Here is a 23,162-nt window from a genome sequence, read left to right on the forward strand (position 1 = left end):
GATAAATTAAGAACTTTACTTCACTCTACTTTGCTGGCCCTATTGGCGAGTTGTCCTTACCTACGTACTGTACATGTGCAACTCCCAACAAAGATTTTATAGAAGTGAGATGCTTCACTTCGTAGCTAAAATGGAGCATTTAAAACAGGGTGAAAAGCAGTGCTGCAGCAATGTGCAGTGTGACAATAATATGGTGTTTTTTGAAAATTATACCATGTAAATCTGTTCTCGTACAACCCCTAAATAAAAATATGAATCTAAAAATTAGCACAATATGACCTCTTTAAGGTGATATGTCAGAAATGTGTGTGTTTCAGCTTGCTGAATGGTTCTACTGCCCCCTAGTGGCCATATGTCAAGCATTAATCATTGGGGGAAATTAGCTAATTGGCGTAATGTGGGATGTTTAAGGAGAAATTTGATGCTCAAACATTCAAGCTATTATTTTCTTTAAAATTGACAACTTTGGGAATTTTATACAGAATAATTAGGTCCTGTTAAAATCGCTTCACATCCAGAGTTATCTAGAGTAATTAGAGTAATGCTTTTGCAAAGAGGTGTTGCCCTTATTTAAAAAAAAATCAAATTAATAAATGTTATGTGAACCACAAACAAAATTCAACTTTCCTTTATTTTATGTGAGTGGGCGCTAAATCTAAGAGACGGATATCACCACTACAGGTAATCGAGTAAATATAATAATGTTTCTTTTTGTAAGTCTGTTGTTTTTTGAGGCCCACTTCTAGATCAGTTCAGTTTAGTTCAGGTAATTTTATTATCCCAACTGAGAAACTTGACTTGCAGTCACGGTAGCTGCAAGATTAAAATATCTAAGAACAACACATGAACAAAAACAAAACAAAACAAATACAAAACATGTGACCAGTACAGTAGGCTACACTATATAAAAAAAACACCCTACAAACGTAAAACAATCTAAAAACCACTTAACTTTAACTAGACTGTTAGCCTCTCCGATTGTTTCCAGCAGATGGTGGCAATGAGCCACAAATGACCTTTCTCTCTCCGCAGAAGAAGAGCTGCAGCCTCTCAGCATCAGCACCCATCAGCACCAGACGTCAACCCCTCTGCTCTGCTCTCCTCTCCGTCCACTGCGGAACATCGGCCTGTTTTCCTCCCATCACTCCTCCAGCGGCAGACCCAGCTCGCCATGGACAACACCGGCAAAGAGAAGGAGGCCATGCAGCTGATGGCTGAAGCCGACAAAAAGGTCAAAGCGTCTGGATCCTTCCTCGGAGGGATGTTCGGGTAAAGGATGCCCTCTCTTCACTGTCTCTGTTTACCTCTCTCTTTCTTTCTCTCTCGCTCTCATTTTGGTTTGGTGGAGAGATTGGGGCCCATCAAAGCCTCTTAAGTGCTTCTGATTGTCTTGACGGAAAAATTTCTGTAACATCCTTATAATATTAAAGGCCCAGCCGTATTGCGTTTATGTGGTGCTTTAGCTTTAGAGGCCCGATCAGACCCTGTATTGTTAAATTTTATAGGCCTGATCAGATCGTATACTCTTGGAGCTGATAACTTTCACTATGACATTGTGTCCTCCTGAAATATTTCTCCAAGGATTACCAGAGCTTCCCTTTTCAATGATTGTGTGCCAAAAATGAACTGTCATCGCAGCATCGCAGATAATGTGGCCTGCGTGTCGTGGCTTGTGATGCAAGAGAAATGTAAAAATGTGGCACATCGCCTGCTGCTGCTGCAGGATGTGAGCGGGCTCGTACGGAGCGTGAGGCCGGGTAAGAGATGCAGGGAGGCGGGGAGAGCAGCGCAGCAAGGACGGTGTGCCAGAAGACAGTCGGTGGTGATGTGGTGATGCGGGGGCTGGTTTTTTATGTGGTTTAGGTGTGTGTGTGTGAGAAAGAGAGAGAGAGAGAGACAGAGAGAGAGACAGAGAGAGAGAGACAGACAGAGACAGAGAGAGAGAGACAGAGACAGAGAGACAGAGACAGAGACAGAGAGAGAGAGACAGAGACAGAGAGAGAGAGAGACAGAGAGCGCAGATGGGAGTGGACCTTAATGTGTGGGAGTGGCGGATGTTTACAAGTAAAATGGAAAGACTGGAATATAAATTTGAAATGATGTAACCAGATAGATATATAGGATCGAAATTGTGGATAAATGCAGAAAGTGGAGTAAAAATTCACATGAAATAGATATAATAAAAGGAACTCAAAAGTGGACTGACATACAAGGTTCACGGCTCAATTAATGCCTGAAACTTGATCTACAGGAATATTTTAACACATTTAAACACTATTTAATATGTGTGATAATAATAATTTCCGGTTTGGATTGTTGGTAGGACAAACCAGAGATTTGAAGACATCCTTGCGCTTTAGGAACTTGTGACAGATATTTTCTGACATTGTAGCAAACAATTATCAATACTTAAAATAATTGTTATCTGCAGCTTAAAGCGTAAGATATAGATAACCACAAGAATACATGTTGAAGAAATATAAACTAAGACAATATATATATATCAGTTTCACATCGAGGTATAAGAAGTTTTAAAACATTAACCAAATTAGTAAAATTCAAATGTAGTTACAGCATATTGTACCACTTTCCCTTGCAACCCCCCCCCCCCCCCCCCGCTGTGTTCACATTTTTCATCTTCATGATATTAAATCAATGTTACAGATAAATAACATCATACCACTTGATTCTGTAATCAGGCAGTGGTCCTCAAATTAAAGTGGGTCACGTCTGTTTCACCCACATGAGCACCAGCATGTTTTTTTAATGAGCCTCAGCACCGAGTTAGTTAAGAGATGAAGCAAACTCAGCGGGGGTCATTTAGTGGTTTTGGCAGGTTGTGAGAATCCACTGTGCATCAACGGTAAATAAGTGTGTGATCTTAAAATGTGTGTAGACTCGCCTTAAAGTTGCAAATCCATATGTTCATTTTGACTGATGATACAGGAACCAATACGTTTCATTTCAGTGGTATAAACTAGAAATGTGCCTCTAAAAAAGACAAGTGTTGGAAAAGCTACCACAGAACAAATGATAATAACAAGATCCCAAACATTGTCCACTGCTCACAAACCAGAACACTTTATTTATCAAACAGACAGCGTTGCAATCTGATGAAAATCCTTGATTGATTAAAACCTTGTCTGTTTGATAAATAAAGACTTGAACAAGATACAGGATCTTCATTATTGGCATAATGAACATTTTTTAATATCTTTGTTGTTGCATGTTTTTTCTACAGCAGATTTCTCTGTAAGATACTGACTATCACGCTTTTACCCGAAGTAAACAACAAACTGGAGGACTCCCTTCAACCATATTCAGAAATGCACAGAGAGCCAGATATTAACTTTACTGAGTTCTGTTATGGCAAATGAAAATACACACCAATGTTATGTACTTCAAATCTGAATTTGTGACCTTTCTGTCTCTACACTGGCTGCTTGCTTCACCTTTGTCCATGTTGTTCTTCTCCATCAAACAGATGCAGAACGGCAAAGCCCGAGCTCTGTGCCATGGAGAAAACACTGTGTGAACTAGTTCAAGCTGCAGTCACCTGGCCACACACAGATATTTATGTATATATATATATATATATATAGTAGAAGAGTCAGATACACAAATTAACCTAATTCAAATATGAAACTGAATTCCATTTGAGTTTTATATCTATTCATACTGCATTAAAAAAAAGGAGAGAGTTTAGAGAGTTTTGGCTGCAGGGTGAAAGTATCCTCAGCTGCTGGACCACACGCGCTAGTTGCACGTCCCCCAATATGCCCTTTCATATTGGGACAAAGTTAAAGTGGGGCGGTTTTCCCCCTAGATTAAAATAAATAAACAATTAGAATAAAAGAAAAGTAAACAAATACTTTTGTTTGTCTTTGCCTTTCGTGTGTGTGTGTGTGTGTGTGTTATACAGGGGAAACCATAAGGTGGAGGATGCCTGTGAAATGTACGCCAGAGCAGCCAATATGTTTAAGATGGCAAAGAACTGGAGTGGTAGGTGACACACACACACACATATATATATGTTATAATGCATACAAAAAAACACACTGTGCACAAACAAACAAACTCCCACATAAGCACCCACACACACATTTATTTGAATATTTTGTTCCATCCACATTTTAACAGGATATAAATGATTCAACAGCCTGAAGGCAGTATGATATTACCATTTACAGCGATAAGATCTTTAAATATATACATACATACATACATGTAGGTAAATTCAGGACAGTATGGACAGATAAGGGAGACATTCTTGGCTGCAGAAACCAGTGTGTGCTCTAGATGTGCCAATAATAGCTCATGCTAAGCAGAGTTTAGTGTTTAGTTGTGTGTTTTGATGTTTCTGCAGCCTGATGTGTCGACAGACAAAATTGTGAAACAGTCATGTAGATCAGCGAGAGTAACACAGGTTTAGTACAAATAGAAACTGAATTTGGATTACAATTGCATTAATTTAGGCTTTTCCCACTCAAACTGCGGCTGTGTGTTTGTGTCTAGCTGCGGGGAATGCTTTCTGTCAGGCCGCTCGGCTCCACATGCAGCTCCAAAACAAACTGGACTCTGCCACCAGCTTCGTTGATGCCGGCAACGCCTACAAGAAGGCCGACCCACAGGGTGAGCACTGCTGTCTTACAAACACACACACATGGTGGAGTCAGTGATCGAGGATCTTATCCACTGCAGCTCTGTTCTGTCGCAGTTACTCCTACAAACTTAAATGCCATGTTTTCCAAAAAGATGTTAAAAACAGAACATTTAGTCTTTATATTTCATACAGTTTCTTTCTTTCTTTTCCTGACATAAAACATGTTTATCACTTTTGTTATGTAAGAAAAGAAAACATCAGGCGTAAATGCATGGCTAAAAGCACATAAACAAGTAGCTACACAGATGATTGGGCTTATTATATGTTGGATTTGGAGTCTAGTTTTGACAGGTTGCTGTTTATAATCCTGAGATAAAATCAAAGGTTCATATCAGCTGGGAGTTCAAATAATGTGCGTATGTGTTGTTTATAAATTTGTTTGCTTTCCGATCAAAGTCACTCTCAGTCCTTCCTGTTGCGGTTGCCATTTCTCTGCATCCACCATTTCACGCAAATTTGCCTTCTTTTCTCAGTTTCTTCATCTTCATCTCATAAATAAGGAATTGATAGATGTCCATATCTACATTGGTACAGGCGCTTGCAAGAACTTGTGTTTTCACTGGATTTGAGGTGCTGCTCAGCTCTTCGTTATTTGTTATTCATTCTTTTCTTCTGTAACTACTGAGTTGTCCAGTTGTGGTGTGTGTTGGCAGAAATCAGTCTTTATGTGTTCCCAAATTTACAGATGCTTAAAGACCTGATCTAAAATATTTTTCTACATGCTAATCCACGTGTGTGTGTGTGTGTGAACCTGGAAACCTTATTTTTTGCCTGGAGTCTCTGACTATTGTGGCAGGAAAGTGTGGCGTCAACACAGGATGTGCACCTGACTATATCGGGTGCAAGATGTTGTATGGTGGTTGTATTTTTTTTCAAAGCTAGTCACAAAAGAGCCTCTACACTTTGTCTATGTAGGAGCAGGCAATATGGGCAAACTCTTATATTAATGTACATGTCATTTCTTTCATAATTTGATTTAATTTGCTTCAAAACAATGCACAAGATATTTTCACATTGTTGATCGTTGGCGCTAAGCTAAAGGAGAAGGAAGGAAACAAACAAACAACAAAAATAAATAATAAAAGATCTTACAAAGGACACATTTAACACACATTTATACTCACTTTCCCTCAGTTACTATTTTGTACAGGCAAATCATGTACACACATATCATATATGTTACATGGATATGTCAGGAATGTCTCCTTCCCGATTTGAATTAAGTCAATTTGATCACCGGGTCATTTATGAGAGGTTGCCATAGATCTGTTATCCACCTATAGTATATCTGATCTCAATACCATTGTGCAACACTAGAAGGTTTTTCATGGATATAGTCAAATAGTATGCATTTTTTTCATTCAGATGATTGTCTATTTTTGGCAAACACACTGAATATAAGTATTTTGCAGAACATTTTTCAAACACATTACAGCCTAAGGAGAGGAACATATTCTCCCTGATCACCTTTAGCCTCTGAATATTGTGCTCAGCTGTGGTGGTTGCTGCTTCGTCATCGTTCCTCAGCTGCTGGAGGTATTTGGATTGGTCAGATTATTGATTTATTTTGGACCTGGTTACTTGCAAGATGTGACCCAGCAGTAGCAACCCAAATCAGGGCCTCAGGCTTTCAGTGATATCACGGCTGATCGATCCATGTTTTTATACAGTCTAAACAGGGAAATTCTGTTAAAATGTGTTTAGCGGCGCTGCAAAGAAGTCAAGAACAATTATGAGATACTTTCTGCTGCTTTACACTAAATTGATATAATACCGTTTGCAGATTGAGATTAATAATCATAGGTGTCATTTACACAGGGGACGCCGGCGAAATGTCCCCATCACTTTTTGAAATGCCGATTTTGTCCCCGTCACTTTTTGAAAGCATTTGTTTAAAACGTATCTAAAAATACCTTGCACCAAAAAATGTTAACTAATAAATGAAAATACTCTGAGAAAGGTTTATTTGCACAATAAGAAAATATGAAATGCAATTTAAATATAGAAGAAAGAAATGTGCATTGTCCAAAAAAGTAACTTAAGGCAAAAAAACAAGCTGCTGATTACTGCATTATATTCTGTTATATTTTAATATTTATGAATTGTCACCTGCCATCTGAATTTTGTTTACCTTTATATAAATACATAAACTGGAACAGAAAATTCCTCCAGAATGCAGGAATTAAAGGTTAATTGCTCTAATTTTCTGAGTGAGAACCCCCAGACCTCCCCCCATATATTTCAGCATTTACCATTTCTATTATATCTTCAAAATAGCATTGTCACATCTTGTGATCCAAGTGTATCATCACACCCCTAATCTGAGCCCTTATGTCCCCACCACTTTTCAACACAAAGTGACGGCCTTGTTAATAATACGAAACATAATCAACAAATAAATTATGATAAATAATCATAGGTGAAGATGAGACTTTATTGATCCTCAGACCTAAATTCACAAGCTCCCCAGCAGAATATAAATCAAGTAAAATTAGCTCTGCCTTTACCAGCTGCAACATTAAAGTGATTAATGCATCAATAATTATAATCCAATAACATAGATTATTCTGAAATGGGCCATTCTGCAATGAGTACTTTAACTTCTGGTAATATAATATTTTAACGAATACTTTATGAAAGTTTGAATGCATAACTTTTACTTCTAACAGAGTATTTCTACACTGTGTTGTTGCTACTTTTACTTAAGTAAGAGTACTTCTTCCACCACTGGTGCTTTGCTGCTTCTTTTTCTTCGTAAATATGAGGGGAAGCCTCTCACTGTATCGCTTCTCTTCACAGTGAGAGTTGGGACCCTGAGGTGGTATTGTTGGAAGATTAAAATGGGTCCCTGGGTTGCTCTAGGAAAACTGATATCTGGGTTATGTTGCAACAGCCCTCCTGCCTCTCCCTGTGATGAGCTTAATAAAATACTGTGGGTTAGCAGGTTAGTAGTCGCAGGGGGAGAAAACTGAAAGAGTTTTAATTTGAATGAGTGGACTCGGAAGGCTTCAGCAGACTCTTTTCATTTTCTTTGTATTTATAACTTCCCTCCTCACCCCCTTATCTGTCTCCTTCCAGAGGCCATCAACTGTCTAAATCAGGCCATTGACATCTACACTGACATGGTAAGCTTTGCCTCAACCACCCATCTGCTCCCTGAGACAATCATTCTTGTCTTGATAATTCTCTCTATGTGTGTGTGTATGTTTCAGGGTCGGTTTACCATCGCAGCCAAACATCACATCACTATAGCGGAGGTTTATGAGGCTGAGCTGGTTGATATTGAAAAGGTTTGTCTCAGTAGATTAGTGATTTTTGATTATGTTTTTGTTTAGTATAACTTACGCATGAAATCAGGTTTTTAAATTTAAACATAAATGGTGATCTACTGTGCTGACTTACGTGTTTTTGTTTTGTTTTCAGGCCATTGCTCACTATGAGCAGGCAGCAGACTACTACAAGGGAGAAGAATCTAACAGGTATTTGTGTCTGAAACGAGTAGTTGATTAATCAGTCAGCCTGTCAGTGGGACATTACTCTGCAACTATTTTAATACTTAAATAATAATTTAATACTAAGTCAGTTTTTAAGCAAAAATGGCAAAAATTTGTTGCTCTTACTTTTCTTACATTACAGTAATGTGAATATATTTCGATGTTATACCATTTGTCAGACAAAAAAAAATATTTGAAGATGTCCCCTTGGAAATTGTGTTGAGATCTTTCGTTATTTCCTGATGTTGTTTAAACCAAAACATAATAATAAGAATGATGACAATAATAATAATAATAATAATAATAATAATACAAAGTGCTTTAACAAGTGCAAAGACAATGAAACACAGATAAAAACAAATACACAATAAAAGCAAGAAAACACTTAAGAGACTAAAATACATCATATATATAAAAGAGAATAAAATAAAATCATCTAAAATCAGGAAAGGCTCTCCTATAAAAGTATTCTTTAAGAAAGGACTTAAAAGAGTTCAGTGACTCAGCTGACCTGATAATTGCCAAGCTGACTGATTATCATGCATGAATATAAATATAAATATTTTCACTATGTAGCTAACTTCAGTTAGCCTTTTAGCACAGATATTTGACCGGACTGTGGACTAAATGTTGTTGACACTGGAGCTTTGAGTCACACTAAAAAGTGCAATCCTGTAACAATATGATGAGGTGGTCAGTGCATAATGTTGACTCGCAATCCCATAGATGTATCACAGCACAGCCAGTTGGCCTTTACAGTATGGTAATACAACTTCCATCATCTAAATTAGACTTCTAATATTTGCTCGGCCTCACAAATATTCCTGTTTTTACTCTCAGGCGGTGAGGATATTGGTGGAAACATTTGTATGTACAATATGCATATTAACCTTTAACTCGTGGATTTCTTTGTTTGTGTGTTTCAGTTCAGCCAACAAATGTCTTCTCAAGGTCGGACACTACAGCGCTCAGCTGGAGCAGTACCAGAAAGCTATTGAGATTTATGAACAGGTATCAGCTGAGTACAGAATAATTAGCTCACCTCTGTATGGTACTGCAAAATCTAATAAATATTACATTTGTTAATGTTCAATTCTGATTTATTTCTGTGGCGTCAGAGAAATATTGACTTAACTTCATACAGAGACTGTAATTTGTGATTTTTTATTTGACAGCGTTGAATTGTAAGGTGTTAAATTAAATAGTTTTTTATAATATGAATAAACATTATTTATCTAGAACCTTACTTAGCCAAGTCTCTGAGTGCTCCAGTGTGTAAAGCAAACACCTATAAACATGTACACACAGTAAAACAAAATATTTGTGAAACCCCATGAGATTATAAGAACATACGATCTGATCACATGCTGCCTTAAAGGTCAGTCATTTTGTGCATTTCTGTATTTGTTTCAGGTTGCTATGAGCACCATGGACAATCCTCTGTTGAAGTACAATGCTAAAGAGTATTTCTTCAAGGCTTCACTGTGCCACTTCATAGTGGACGAACTGAACGCCAAGGTAACACAAACACACATATTGAACCCATACTGAGACTGTCAGGCAGCCACTTGCATACTGACACACACAAACGTGATGCATAGTTATAGTTTTAAATATTTTAAAACGTTGTATGGTGACCTTATTTGTGAATGTAAGCAAGCATCCACAATTTTGTCCTAATATGCATACATTTGTGTGTGTGTGTGTGTGTGTGTGTGTGTATTTCAGCTGGCCATAGAGAAATATGAGGAGATGTTTCCAGCCTTCTCAGACTCCAGAGAGCTCAAACTGTTAAAGGTACATTTATTTCCATATTCTATTCTAACATTTTGTAAAACATAAACATGCTCGGCCCAAACTAACACGAACACAACAGACTGAAAAGTACTTTTTCATGAAGAGTTTTAGTGTGTCATTTAAAAAGGTGTAAAAAATGTATTAAAAGTCACATTTGCTACTGTTATCAGCAGCCAATAATAAAACGTTTTAATTATTAAGGAATATTAAACAAGTATTTTGTTGGTTAATTTGAACATTTTTATTAAAGATATGAGCTCTTCCGTGTTCAATATGCACACTCATCATCCCTTAGTGTTATTAAAGTGTCATGTTTTGTTACCACAGAAACTTCTAGAAGCCCATGAGGAGCAGAACTGCGAGGCGTTCACGGAGGCCGTCAAGGACTACGACTCGGTGTCTCGTCTGGACCAGTGGTTGACCACGATGCTGCTCCGCATCAAAAAGACCATCCAGGGAGACGCAGGGGACCTGAAATAGACAAATGTAGAGATAGGGGACGAAGGGAGGGAGACGGTGGAGAGGGGTGGTAATTAAATGACAGGTAAGGGAGTGTAAAGATGTATTTTGGTAAAAAGAAAAGGTCAAAATGAAGATAGAAAGGGAGGCAGAAAGATGAAAAAAAAAGGTGGGTGGGACTGAGGAAGTTTACAGTTGTACATATCAGTCTGCATGTGACCCCCAACTAGCTAAGCATCACCTTTACACCACCTTTAGATGACTCCGTGCCCCCTGGTCCTACAGTATTGCTCTCATAACACTGGACAGAATTGTATTTAAAGAGGAAGAGTGGAAATAAAAAGGTGTGTGTGTGAGAGAGAGAGAGAGAGAGAGAGAGAGTGTGTGTGTGTGTGTGTGTCCATTGCAGTAAAGTAAATTATACTATTTGACGGGAAGCTCATATCAGATTTAAGGATATATGTTACTGAGAAGAGATAATAATGTTATTTATGAGATTATTGATATTTATTGCCAATACTAAAAATATTTATTGTTTATTATGGTGCTCAGTGTTACTATTTGTCTTAATATTTTAGGTATTAGCCCCTCTCTTCTTTTATTCTCCTTCCTCTCCTCATTTTTTCTTCCTCCTCCTCCTCCTCCTCCTCTCATCCCTCTCTGTCTCCCCTCGTCCTCTCCTCACTCCCACGCCCCATCAAGTCAGTGATATCACCTCTTGTGATTGGTTGGTTCTTTTTGTTCTGGCCAACAGTTGGTCGCCGCAGTCAGCCGCCAGTGCTTAATCCTGTCTACTGCCTTGTTTGTGCATGTCTGTTGTCATGGTTGATGTGAGTGTTCTCCGTGTCGTGCTAACGTGTAACGAACATACATGTAGCCTGGTATCATTTGTGTGAAGTAAAATATGTACCTCAGATACCGAGATGAAATAAAAAACGCCATCGCTCCACATATCTGATCTTTTTGGTGTTTTTTCCCCCCCGGCATTTAGCATGAATATAAGCAGATGGTTGGACCACTTGGCGTACTTGCAGCAATGAGTGGTTGTAAAATCAAGGTCACATCATGACTGTAGCACTGAGAGGACTTTGTTTAATGCAACAACTAGCTGGCCATGACGTCATGCTGCAGCAATGGCAGCTCCCAAAGTACAACGTCACTCTGGACTAAATTGATGCTTGATTTTAACACAAAACAAGCTTGTTTTAATCCCTTAAAATTACATTTAAGGGTGTTTTAGGTTATAGAAAAGCAACTCTGAACTGTAACTGTCATTGCTTAGGTATGGAGTGCTTTCAATGGTGACAGCAGGTAGGCTAGAGTCTTTACTTGAAATGAAATCTTGGCACATGATTGTGCATACTTGAGTGACCGGACAGTGGTAGGGAACAGGGAGAGAGATAGGGGACCACATGCAGCAAAAAATCCTGCAGGATGGACTCAAAACGGGCAGCTGCAGTAAGGATGTGGGCACTCTGCCAAGTGAGCTCACCACACTCATAAACAGACTTTTTAAAAATACTACATAGGTGTAAGCAAATGTATTGGCAAATGATTTTACAGTAGACTTATTACAAAAACGACATAATTAAGCCCTGTATATTATTCCTAGAACTGCTGGTGGACTACTACTGTGCACCTGGCTGTTAAATATCTGTATTTAATACATAAAGTGATAGGACAGGTTGTAAAGGTTTATGGTAGCATATGACATTATTAAACTATTATGTTTTTATGTGTTTGTCTTAATGAAACAAAATTCGTTATTATCATTTGTTGTAATTAGTCTCCGGTGTGGAAATTTGCAGATGTATCTGTATATTATATTTTAATTTTAAAAGCGTGAAAACAAAGCACAGATAGATTTTGATTTGTACAGGTGTTACGTCGAAGTCTGTTCCCCCTTCGAAAAGTTTCCCCTTAAACCGTTGGCATTTGGGGCCAGAGCCTGTGTTATGTTATTAGTAGGCGTCAAAAAGATAACTGGTTGGGACTGGGGTAATGTTTTGATTAGTTTATGATTATTTAAATTAAGTTTGGGCTCCAGTTGTGGTAAAGCGGAAACATTATTCCGCTGGAGGGGGTGACAGATTTCCTCGCTTGTAGAACAACACCCACAATACATTGCGGCGGACCCGTTTCCGGTGTGGTGCACGCTCGTTGGTCCCTCGCATTTCTCTGTGTGTTGGATTTCAGTTTGAGTGTAAATCGTGACCGTCATTTATATTCTGAACTGGTTGAGAATCAGTTATAACAGTTTTACTGCGGGAGGAGAGAGAAACGAGCCGCAAAGATGCCGCGAATTATGATAAAAGGAGGCGTCTGGCGCAACACTGAGGTACGTGTTTACACGGCTAGCTGCGTTAGCATAGCGCTAACCGCTCATCGTAAACCTATGAGGCTTAGTTAGCATGAAGCTAGCTGCTCACTTCACGGACTTTAGCTCGCTTAGCAAGTTTTTGGTTTATTTGTGTTGCTGTCAGCGATTGCGAAAGACTTTAGTAAATACTGCTTTTGTGAAGTGAACAGTAACGTGTTTAGTTAGTAAATATGGCTACGTCATTAGCAAGCACTACTGCAACCTGCAATACTTTGTAAATGTTAGCAAGAGAGCTAACGTAAAGTGAGAATAATTGACAGCAGTGGGTTTGTCTTATGGTGATTACAGAATGTGTTGATTCAGGATTCAAGAAGGTTATTGTCATAAGCACAGTAAAAACCGCAACGGCTTGGACCATACAACGAAAATCTTGTTTTGGAAGTAAAATATTTAACGTTTCTTATGTCGATATATGCAAAAAACATTAAATACAACAACATATGCAGACTACAAAATAAAGTTAGGCGCAGCAGAGTAGGTTCAAGTGGAAACAAAACCTAGGAGCCTTGTGCTACGGAAGGGCAAAAGTCAGCAGGAGTGATGGAGAGTGGAGCAGAAGGTTGTAATAATAATGTTTTATATAAAGAGGCTTTCAGAACACTCAAGGTCACCTGACAGAACATAATAAAACAGTATAGCAATAAATCAATAAAATTAACAAAAACTGAAATTACAGTGCAAATAATCAAGGTAGATAAACAACTGGAAACATAAGATCGCTGTGGCCAGAAGAACAGTGATCAGGTTGGATAGGCCGGTTTGTAAGATGTGTTTTAAGGTGGGATTTAAACATGGGAATGTGATGTTGGGTGTACTGTTCAAGAGTCTGATGCACTGTGGGAAAAAGTTTATTGGGAGTCTTTTTGATTATCATCAGTGTTCTGATTGGATTAAAAAAGGTGATAGGATCATACTTTTGTGACTCTTTTCTAATCTGCACATCTATCCAGGATGAGATCCTCAAGGCAGCGGTGATGAAATATGGGAAGAACCAGTGGTCCCGTATCGCCTCCTTGCTGCACCGCAAGTCTGCCAAACAATGTAAAGCCCGATGGTGAGTCAAGAGACAAAGACATGTGCTGCAAATAACAGCAACTTCATTTCTAAAACTCTAATGTTGGAAGTTTTTAGAGATGTCCATGATTTTTTCAGATGTTTGTACGCATCAGCTTGTTTGTAACTGGCTGTGTTTGTTGTGTGTCTCTCTTGATCGTGATCTCAGTTAGATTGCCTCTTTAATTAAATGTCCTGCACTTCGGCTTTGTGTCTGTCTGTCTGCAGGTACGAGTGGTTGGACCCCAGCATCAAGAAGACAGAATGGTCCAGAGAAGAGGAGGAGAAGCTGCTTCATTTGGCCAAGCTGATGCCGACTCAGTGGAGGACCATTGCTCCTATCATAGGACGCACTGCTGCCCAGTGTCTGGAGCACTATGAATACCTGCTGTACGATTTTACACTATTTAAAACACATTTATAATCAAATTGTTAGTTCAAAGCAGACTCTCCCAGACCCTTGACCTTTATTCTAGAGTTATTTGCAAAGCAGTGTCTGGAGCACTTGGATTAAGTGTATCACGATTAGTGCAAAATGCTGTTGATTCACAATTTGTGTGTATTTATGTGTGTGTTTAGAGACAAGGCAGCTCAAAGAGACAATGAGGAAGAAGTGGGAGACGACCCCAGGAAGTTAAAACCAGGAGAGATTGACCCTAATCCTGAAACTAAACCTGCCAGGCCTGACCCTGTGGACATGGACGAAGGTATGTTCAATTAAGACAATGATGGCGAGACTGACTTTTTAATTAAACTTCATCCAACCCAAGGGACAGAATGCACCCGGGTCCTGAGAATATCTACTCTATATGTGCTCTCACAGTTGTCTTTTACATTTCTAGTAGTAGTTTTTATTTACTCTTAAATGAAGAATTTCAAATCTAACAGGTTAAACTTAAGCCTAGTTCGCACTACTTGATTTGCCAGTCAACAAGCTCACCGACCGGTCTGTTGTGTTTGCGGGCAAATCAACGTGTCTTACTCACCTCCAACTCTCCATGTAGCACAGACAATCCCTGCTACCCGCATGTGCTAATCCATTCTTTTACCCACATTGTTTGTCTTTAGGACGTTTACCTCTATAATAATTAACAAATCCTGTTTTGTGTGTAGATTTGCACATTTCCCGTTTCACATTTCACCTTTTTCTTGACAAAATGTGGTTTGGAGACCAGCCGTCAGGTGATAGTCGTTGTCAGTTTCTGTAGTGTGAGATCAATCTCGTAGCATGAACACCATAATGATTTCAGTCACAAGCCAGCAAGTCGTGTAGTCGGAACAGCACAGCTATCTGCCAGCGTTGAAAGTCATGTAGTCTGCACGAGCCTTCAACAGCATCTTGTGTCCTCATTAATTGAGTCTGTCTGTCTGTAGATGAGCTGGAGATGCTGTCAGAGGCCAGGGCTCGACTGGCCAATACCCAGGGCAAGAAAGCCAAGAGGAAGGCCAGAGAGAAACAGCTGGAGGAAGCCAGGTTGGATACACACAAACACAGTATTTACAAATACTGAGTTGTTATTTCTTTATTCAAACGGCTTTCTCTGAAATGTAATCATATTTTTTCATGCTTAATGTTTGTGTTGTTACTGTAGGTATGGGAAAGTTGCTGACAAGTACAAAATAATTGAATGTCCCTCACTTTGTGCTGCAGACGGTTGGCTGCTCTGCAGAAGCGCAGAGAGTTGAGAGCGGCAGGAATCGATGTTCAGAAGAAGAGGAAGAAGAAGAGAGGAGTTGACTACAACGCTGAAATTCCCTTTGAAAAGAAGCCAGCACAGGTAACTTTTAATTGATTTTGTTCATTTGAACAGAACCCAAAACAACAGCACAGCATTTGGGCTCAATCTAATTTTATTAACTGTGTAATTTCTTTTTTTAACTTTAAGGGTTTCTATGACACCAGCATGGAGCAGTACGTCGGACTGGAGCCAAACTTCAAACGACTCAGACAGCAGCACTTGGATGGAGAACTTCGCAAGTCAGTAATATTAGACACTACAATATTTTACTACATAAAGTTTGGATGGCAACACACACGAGGCTTATAATAATAAAAAGTACAGTAAATACACAACAAAGATATACGCAGAACCGTTAAATCACAAAGTCATGTTCAGCTTCATATAAACAACTACAATATTAAAGTTTAAACAGAAAACAGAAACACTTAATTAACAAGATTGATGCACATCGTACACAATAAAGACACACACACACAATCAACCCGTGGTCTTCATTCATAAACCTGCTTGTGTTTGTGTGTAGTGAGCAAGAGGAAAAGGATAGAAAGAAAGACAAACAGAAGATCAAGAAGAAGAAAGAGAGCGATCTTCCATCTGCCATCCTGCAGACCAGCGGCGTGGCTGAGTTCACCAAGAAACGCTCCAAACTGGTTTTACCTACTCCACAGGTAACCCACTACGCACAAGCACCTTTTAACTTTAATGTCCAAAAAGTCTGTCAAACCAGTGTAGGTACTCCTGTTTAAAGCACACTTAGTTTGTTTAATTGATCCTCTTTTACCAGATAAGGTCTTTTTAATTGTATTTAATTTAACATTCTTCATAGATCAGCGATGCTGAGCTGGAGGAAGTCGTGAAATTGGGTGTTGCTAGTGAGGTCGCCCGTCAAGCTGCTGAGGAGAGCGAAAGCGGAAACTCCGCCTCCTCGGCCCTCCTGTCAGAGTACAGCGTCACTAACAACATGGCGACGGGGCTACGCACCCCTCGCACCCCCGCTGTCCAGGACAGGATACTGCAGGTAACAGACACTCACACGGAATATTTTGATACTTTAAACACACATGCTGAATTTATGAGCACATATTAAAGGCTCAATACGCCACTGAAGTATTTAGATTCTCAATTTTAAGTATTTCTAGCTGTAGTATATTTCAGGTGTGTATATATTATTTTTATTTATTGACTACATGATTGCATTGTATTTTATCACTGATGTTTTATGAAATTTTGTTTATGTTAAAATTAGGCCTGGACGATTAATAGTTTTCAAATTGAAATTGCGATTTGAAAGAACGCGATTGTAACTGTGAAGATTGTGATTAAAATGTAGGTTTATTATACAGCACATCTGACCCAATGTGGGATCTTCAACTAAACCTCTCTAAGACTGAACTCTTGGTCATTCCAGCCAAGCAGTCTATCCACCATAACATCAAACTACAAATTGGCTCCTCAAACATCACTCCAACCTGGTTGGTGAGAAACTTGCGTGTCACAATTGATGAAAATCAATTGTGACACGCAAAATCAATGACCAGCTGTCCTTTTCAGACCACGTTGCTGCTGTCTCTCTGTCGTGCCGCTTTACTCTATACAACATAAGGAAAATCAGGCCCTACCTCACTCAGTATGCCACCCAGCTTCTGGTACAGGCCATGGTTATTTCTCGCATCGACTATTGCAATGCCCTCCTAGCAGGTCTTCCAGCTTGTGCGGTGAAACCCTTACAAATGGTTCAGAACGCAGCAGCGCGTTTGGTTTTTGATCAGCCCAAAAGGACTCATGTCACTCCATTACTGCAGCCTCCAGAATCAAATTCAAGTCACTAATGCTGCATACAGAGTGACTACTCGGTCTGCACCCATCTACCAAAACTACATAATACAAGTTTACGTTCCTTCTCGCCCGCTACGCTCCTCCAACAAACGCCGCCTGGCTCTGCCAACCCCGTTACACAAAGCAATCCCAGTCCCGGCTATTCTCATCTGTGACACCACGATGGTGGAACGAGCTCCCACACGCCATCAGAGCAGGGGCGTCTCTCTCTAACTTCAAGAAGTTCTTGAAAACTCATCTCTTCTGAGAACACTTCCTCTTATAACACCTCTAACTCCTAACCCCTAACATGCACTTCCTGTGCTCTTCTTCTATCCCCTTACAATTATATTATATTGATTGCACTTTTTGTTAACTCTTACTTCCTTCCCTCGGTATCAACCCCATTGATGTGATATGTACTGTGAGCTCTTACAAGTATTTATTGTCAGTTGTAGATCTTTATTTGATGCTCTGTTGATGCTTGTATATTGTTCCTCAAATGTATGTCGCTTTGGATAAAAGCGTCTGCCAAATGAGTAAATGTAAATGTCAGTGTTGGCCATCATGCATCAAAACTAAATCTACAGCATATACTTTGAAGTATGTCTCTGTCACAGCTCAGTGATAACCATATTCAAAGATCCTCACTAAATGGGTGTGTTTATGTTCAGGTTTATAACGAATATTTTCAATAATCTTTTTTAAATATTTACTACCTGCATCTGTCTGTATCTTCAGGAAGCCCAGAACCTGATGGCTCTGACCAACATTGACACTCCTCTAAAGGGAGGCCTCAACACGCCGCTGCACGAGAGCGACTTCAGCGGAGTGACACCTCAGCGCCAGCAGATACAAACACCCAACACTGTTCTCAGCACACCATTCAGGTAAAAGTGCCATCACTTCTGCACTGATACAGCACTGTACCAGCCCGTACTGTAAATGTTAACGTTCGTGGTCGTGTCGTCTCCAACAGAACTCCTGGACAAGGTCAGGGGCAAGAGGGCATGACCCCTCAAGGTGTAGGAGCGATCACCCCGCGCGGGGCAGTGACCCCAAGTTTGACCCCCATTCGCACACCGCTGAGAGACAAATTGAATATTAACAGTGAGGATCAACTGGCTGACCCTGCATTCGCTAAACACATGGTAATCCTTGTACACATGTAGTATTGTAAATACACAACTCACTTCTGAATATATGTAAGTTTTCTGATGCCAGATACTCAGTTGTATTTAGTAAATGTTACCAATTGAAACAGGTCAAATAAAATGTCAACAAAACTTGTCACTAATAAGGTTAATAATAATTAAAATAATGAATTAACTGCTGTCTCTCTTCCCTCACACACAGCAAAGAGAAAGTTTGCAGCAGTTGAGGCAGGGCCTGATGTCACTTCCTGTTCCCAAGAACGACTTTGAGATCGTTCTTCCGGAAAACGCAGAGAAAGAACTGGAAGAGACAGAAACAGAAACAGGGTTCACGGAGGACTCTGCAGACATAGAGGCACGCAAGCAGGTATGCATGTGCAGACAACGTCGGAGCACTTTTGAGTTTCGGTTAGGGGATAACATCATTTTCTTGAGTGCACAATCTCATTTAATGATATTCAGATGCTTTTTGAAATATTTGAATATCGAGGAACAGTTCCTTTGAACTATACTGAACCTGCTGATTAGAGCTCTTCTCAGGTCGACATTTCTGTATTATCAATTCTTTAAGTCTGTAATATTTTGATATACTGGTTTCTATGAAAACTTTTTGTTTTAATCATCAAAAAACAAAACAAAAAATCATATAATATTTCACTCTGTCTAAGGAATCTAGAATATATGAGAATTTAACTTTGTTAAACTACAGAAAAATCTTAACTTTTAACTTTTCCCCAACATTCAAAATTTTTGAGATGCACCTGTAAACCTTTGTTTGACAAACCTTTGTTTGACAAACTTTATTTAAACTAAAGGCATACTAACAAGGGTATACATTTGTTGTTTGTGTGTGTTAGGCCCAACGTGACGCAGAAAGAGAGAAGGAGCTGAAGCTGCGACACACTCCCGTTCAGAGGGCTCTCCCCAGACCCACTGAGGTAACAAACACTCGTTTCCTGAGGGCATTTCCTGCAGTAAACAACACAGTGTGTTGCTTTTCTGATGAGAAAACTCACACAGAACAACTAAGACCAATCTTCTTCTTACCTTTAGCTGGCATTAAAGGTTCAGTGTGTAATATATCTGAGGATATATTGACGGAAATGCAATATAAGATCCATAACTATGTTTTCAGTGGTGTGTAAAGACCTTACATAATAAACACATTATGTTTTTATTACCTTAGAATAAGCCATTTATATCTCCATAACCGCGGGTCCCCCCTTTCATGGTAGTCGCCACATTGCATCGTCATTTTCAAGAGCACGTTTCATCACTACAGTCAGGGCTCAACGTTGAACTTTTTTGCAACTGGCCCCAACGGGCCATTGGGTTTGAAACTTTACTGTCCCTCCTTCCTGAAGTTATTTATCAGTGTTACAACAAAACCAAAGACTCATAAGTTATGTTATACTGTTAACACAAGTACTAACTTGTCAATAATCACATTGTTCAGCATTTGAAAGTTTGCTGTAGCACGTCACACTTTTTTTTTAATGTCCTGCCCCATCCAGGCTGTGATTGGTCGGTTAACAAAAAGTGAAACTTACAGGAACGTCGGCTTTGTGAAAAGTTGAACAACAAAAGGCACCGACACAGCTAACGTTATATAGCCAGCAAGCCAAATTAATTATTGTAATTATCTTCTTTCTTACCTTTAACTTTCGACGACGTCTCTGTCACAGAGCGACCGGGTCAGACTATGTAAACAATTAGTGGCGGGGCAGGGAGGGGGTTACAGTAGGTTGTTGTCTTAAGGTAATCGCACACTGCTCATAAATAATTTTTCTCATTGCACGTAGTCTTATCGGTTTTAAGGGCTCGTGCGAGAGCCCGGTGTGGGTGGAGATAACGTCTCTAACGTAGAGAAGAGAGCGCCACATACACTTTTTCTCATTTATTAAATCGCACACTTACGTAATCACACTTGACGACATTGCGATTAAATTAATTTTGCAGCCCTAGTCTTAGCAGCAGGGTAGGAGGCAGTGGTACACTGAACCTTTTAAAGAGTCGGAAATACATGGTCAAGACCTTTTAGACCCCCTGCCTTAGTGTTGTTTTGATGTTTAAACCTCAAGGTTTGTTTTCATTGTTGTTGTGTTGGAGTAATCCAGGAGGATGATGAATATGAACATCTGTTAATTGTATCAGCATGATGATATCACCTTGTTATTGTCCGTCTCTGCAGGTGAACGAGTCCGTCCTCCGTCCCACCTCCATGGAGCAGCTCTCGGACCTCCAGCTGGCGGAGGAGCTAATCAAACAGGAAATGATTACCATGCTGCACTACGACTGCCTGCACCACCCGCCAGCCAACGCAGCCAGTCAACTGCAGCGCGGCAAAACCAGGGGCCCCACCTCCACATCTAACAACGCGTCGCATATAGCGTACCTGGATACACAACCTTACAAGCCAGTCAGTACAGAGGAGATGGAGCAGGTAACACACACATCGCCAACATTGTGTTCGCTTATAAACGTGCACAAACAATCTGCTGATCATTGTGACAGTGATGTGTAACCTGTATACTGTATATAAGACGTGGTAATTAATGATAACCATCACGTGCGTTCATGTGTGGTGTTAATAAACAGGCAAAGGTGGCACTGGTAGCAGAAATGGAGGTGGTGAAGGCAGGAATGGGCCACGGTGATCTCAGCATGGAGGCCTACAGCCAGGTGTGGGAGGAATGCTACGGACAGGTAAGCATATCATCTGACCTTCATCCTCTGAACATCAACCCTTCATCAGTAGCTGTTTAATTCTTATCTGGTCTGCCTCTCTCTTTCTGCAGGTTTTGTATCTTCCTGCTCAGAACAGGTACACCAGAGCTAACCTGGCATCAAAGAAAGACCGTATTGAAAGCCTGGAGAAGAAACTAGATGTGAGAAAACACACAGACACTTGGAGAGCTCGTAGACCTTATATTAGAGCTGTGGTCTGAAACACTGAGGTCGCTGTATCCGTCTCCCTCCAGGTAAACCGTGGACACATGACAGCAGAGGCCCGTAAGGCAGCTAAACTGGAGAAGAAACTCAAAATCCTGCTGGGAGGGTTTCAGTCCAGAGCCCTGGGGCTCCTGAAGCAGCACAATGAACTCTGGGAACAGGTACTGAACGTGACAGGAAAAGTTCCCTGTAAATTTAGTCCCACACTTTCCCTCTACTCTAGACATCTGACTTGTTTGATTTGTCATTTTACAGATCATATCTTATCAGTGAAGAATTATCTCAAAGAAGCTTTATGAAATATGGAATCTTGTCCTGAACAGATAAAATACTTACTTTGTAGTCAGTTTCCCAGCAGACTGTAGATTATCGTCGTGTCTAAAACAATGTAATTCCTATAAATAACAATAAACGAGTATTGTATTATTGTAATAACAATAATATTGTACTTGTGATGTCCACCAGGTGGAGCAGGCAGCCACAGAACTCCAGACCTTCACTCAGCTGAAGAAACAAGAGGATGCTGCGATTCCCAGGAGAAAAGAGGTAACACACACACACACACACACACTACTGTACAAGTTTATATTCAATTTCCAACATCATTCTGATCACAGTGAACAACAAGCTTGCGGTGTTCTGGTGCTGAAACAATTAGTCTATTAGTCAATTTTGACAGTTGATTAATAATTTAGGCCATTGATCAAGCTTAACAACAGTTGGTTCCAGCTTCTCAAATGTGAAAAAAATGCTATTTATATTATTTCTTAGTGAGAAAGTAAGCATTTTGTCAGACTAACATATTATAGTCTGAATGTTTGTACATTTTATCGCTTCTTTTCTACCAGTGGCCATCAAACTATAAATCCTTTCCCGTTTTCAGGAAGGACAGCTAAAACATCGGACACTGAATATCATGTGCAATATTACTCTTTTTTTTACTCTTTGTATTTTAGTTTTTTATTAAATTAGACACATATTTATGACTCTTATTTTTATGTTACTGTAATCTTGAGCAATTTCTGTCTCAGATATATCTTATTAAATATTATTATCGTAGTAGTTCCTTTTTTCAAAGTGGTGGCAGGTTAGAAATATTCTGTTAAACATTTGATCATCTTTCTGTGTGTGTGCGCTTTAGGCCCTGCGGGAGGACGTGGAGAGGCAGATGGAGAGAGAGCGAGAACTTCAGCAGAGATACGGAGAGCTGCTGATGGAGAGAGAGGCGCTGCTGAACAGTGCTCAGAAATACTGAGCCACACATTCATTCATTCATGCTACTCACACTCACTCATCAATGAGACACCGATAAAGCTAACACCTGCTCTGAGAAACAACAAACAAGTTTTTGCGCTCTTCAGCCCTCAAGTTGTCATATTGACCTTTTTTTTCCCCTCATTTTTCATTGTGGCAATCCCAGAGATAAGTCCCGCCTCTGTGTGTTCATGTTGCTGTGATATCACAAGCTGAGTTTTGAACATGCTCAGTTGCCCCTTGCGTTTCTGTATTAGTGACCAATAAAGTTTCTTTTCAACAATGACAAAGCAGCGAGTTGCAGTGAGTGTTTGTCTGCCAAAAAAAAAATACTAATCTGGTGTATTTTAACAACGCTAACTCATGAGAGAAACATTCGTGAGCTTTTCTGTCAGAAAT

General features: G+C 39.7%; 2 protein-coding genes across 3 annotated transcripts; both read left to right on the forward strand.

The window, feature by feature from the left end:
- Positions 1-1,030: 1,030 nt before the first annotated feature.
- Positions 1,031-11,367, forward strand: napba (N-ethylmaleimide-sensitive factor attachment protein, beta a). 2 transcript variants are annotated; one of them, XM_038731168.1, is made up of 10 exons: positions 1,031-1,269; positions 3,923-4,002; positions 4,516-4,632; positions 7,742-7,788; positions 7,876-7,953; positions 8,087-8,142; positions 9,084-9,168; positions 9,571-9,675; positions 9,886-9,954; positions 10,282-11,367. In XM_038731168.1, the coding sequence occupies exons 1-10, from the start codon at positions 1,172-1,174 to the stop codon at positions 10,432-10,434; spliced, it is 888 nt and encodes a 295-aa protein (XP_038587096.1). In that variant the 5' UTR covers positions 1,031-1,171; the 3' UTR covers positions 10,435-11,367. The 2 variants fall into 2 exon arrangements, with proteins under 2 accessions (XP_038587096.1, XP_038587097.1); XM_038731169.1 differs by lacking the exons at positions 1,031-1,269; positions 3,923-4,002; positions 7,742-7,788 and having other exon boundaries at positions 4,525-4,632.
- Positions 11,368-12,526: 1,159 nt separating this feature from the next.
- Positions 12,527-23,053, forward strand: cdc5l (CDC5 cell division cycle 5-like (S. pombe)). The gene is made up of 19 exons (XM_038731170.1): positions 12,527-12,751; positions 13,744-13,847; positions 14,075-14,236; positions 14,426-14,553; positions 15,221-15,320; positions 15,498-15,624; positions 15,733-15,824; positions 16,112-16,256; positions 16,415-16,606; positions 18,145-18,293; positions 18,383-18,554; positions 18,760-18,924; positions 19,415-19,495; positions 20,749-21,000; positions 21,156-21,263; positions 21,356-21,445; positions 21,539-21,670; positions 21,975-22,055; positions 22,651-23,053. Exons 1-19 carry the CDS (start codon positions 12,707-12,709, stop codon positions 22,762-22,764), a joined length of 2,439 nt encoding a protein of 812 aa, XP_038587098.1. The 5' UTR covers positions 12,527-12,706; the 3' UTR covers positions 22,765-23,053.
- The last annotated feature ends 109 nt before the right edge of the window (positions 23,054-23,162 follow it).

The sequence above is a fragment of the Micropterus salmoides genome, unplaced genomic scaffold (genome assembly GCF_014851395.1).
Source record: "Micropterus salmoides isolate LMB-PRFRI ecotype aquatic unplaced genomic scaffold, ASM1485139v1 Ms_hic_scaffold_2, whole genome shotgun sequence".
NCBI lineage: Eukaryota > Metazoa > Chordata > Actinopteri > Centrarchiformes > Centrarchidae > Micropterus > Micropterus salmoides.

What these genes read in the sequence shown, in the direction of transcription:
- napba (XM_038731168.1), top strand. Translation starts at nt 1,172, where the DNA reads ATGGACAACACCGGCAAAGAGAAGGAGGCCATGCAGCTGATGGCTGAA. An exon ending in GATGGCAAAGAACTGGAGTG is followed by an intron (nt 4,003 to 4,515) that starts GTAGGTGACACA and finishes GTTTGTGTCTAG; the next exon opens with CTGCGGGGAATGCTTTCTGT. An exon ending in TGGACGAACTGAACGCCAAG is followed by an intron (nt 9,676 to 9,885) that starts GTAACACAAACA and finishes TGTGTATTTCAG; the next exon opens with CTGGCCATAGAGAAATATGA.
- cdc5l (XM_038731170.1), top strand. Translation starts at nt 12,707, where the DNA reads ATGCCGCGAATTATGATAAAAGGAGGCGTCTGGCGCAACACTGAG. An exon ending in GCCTGGAGAAGAAACTAGAT is followed by an intron (nt 21,446 to 21,538) that starts GTGAGAAAACAC and finishes GTCTCCCTCCAG; the next exon opens with GTAAACCGTGGACACATGAC. An exon ending in CGATTCCCAGGAGAAAAGAG is followed by an intron (nt 22,056 to 22,650) that starts GTAACACACACA and finishes TGTGCGCTTTAG; the next exon opens with GCCCTGCGGGAGGACGTGGA.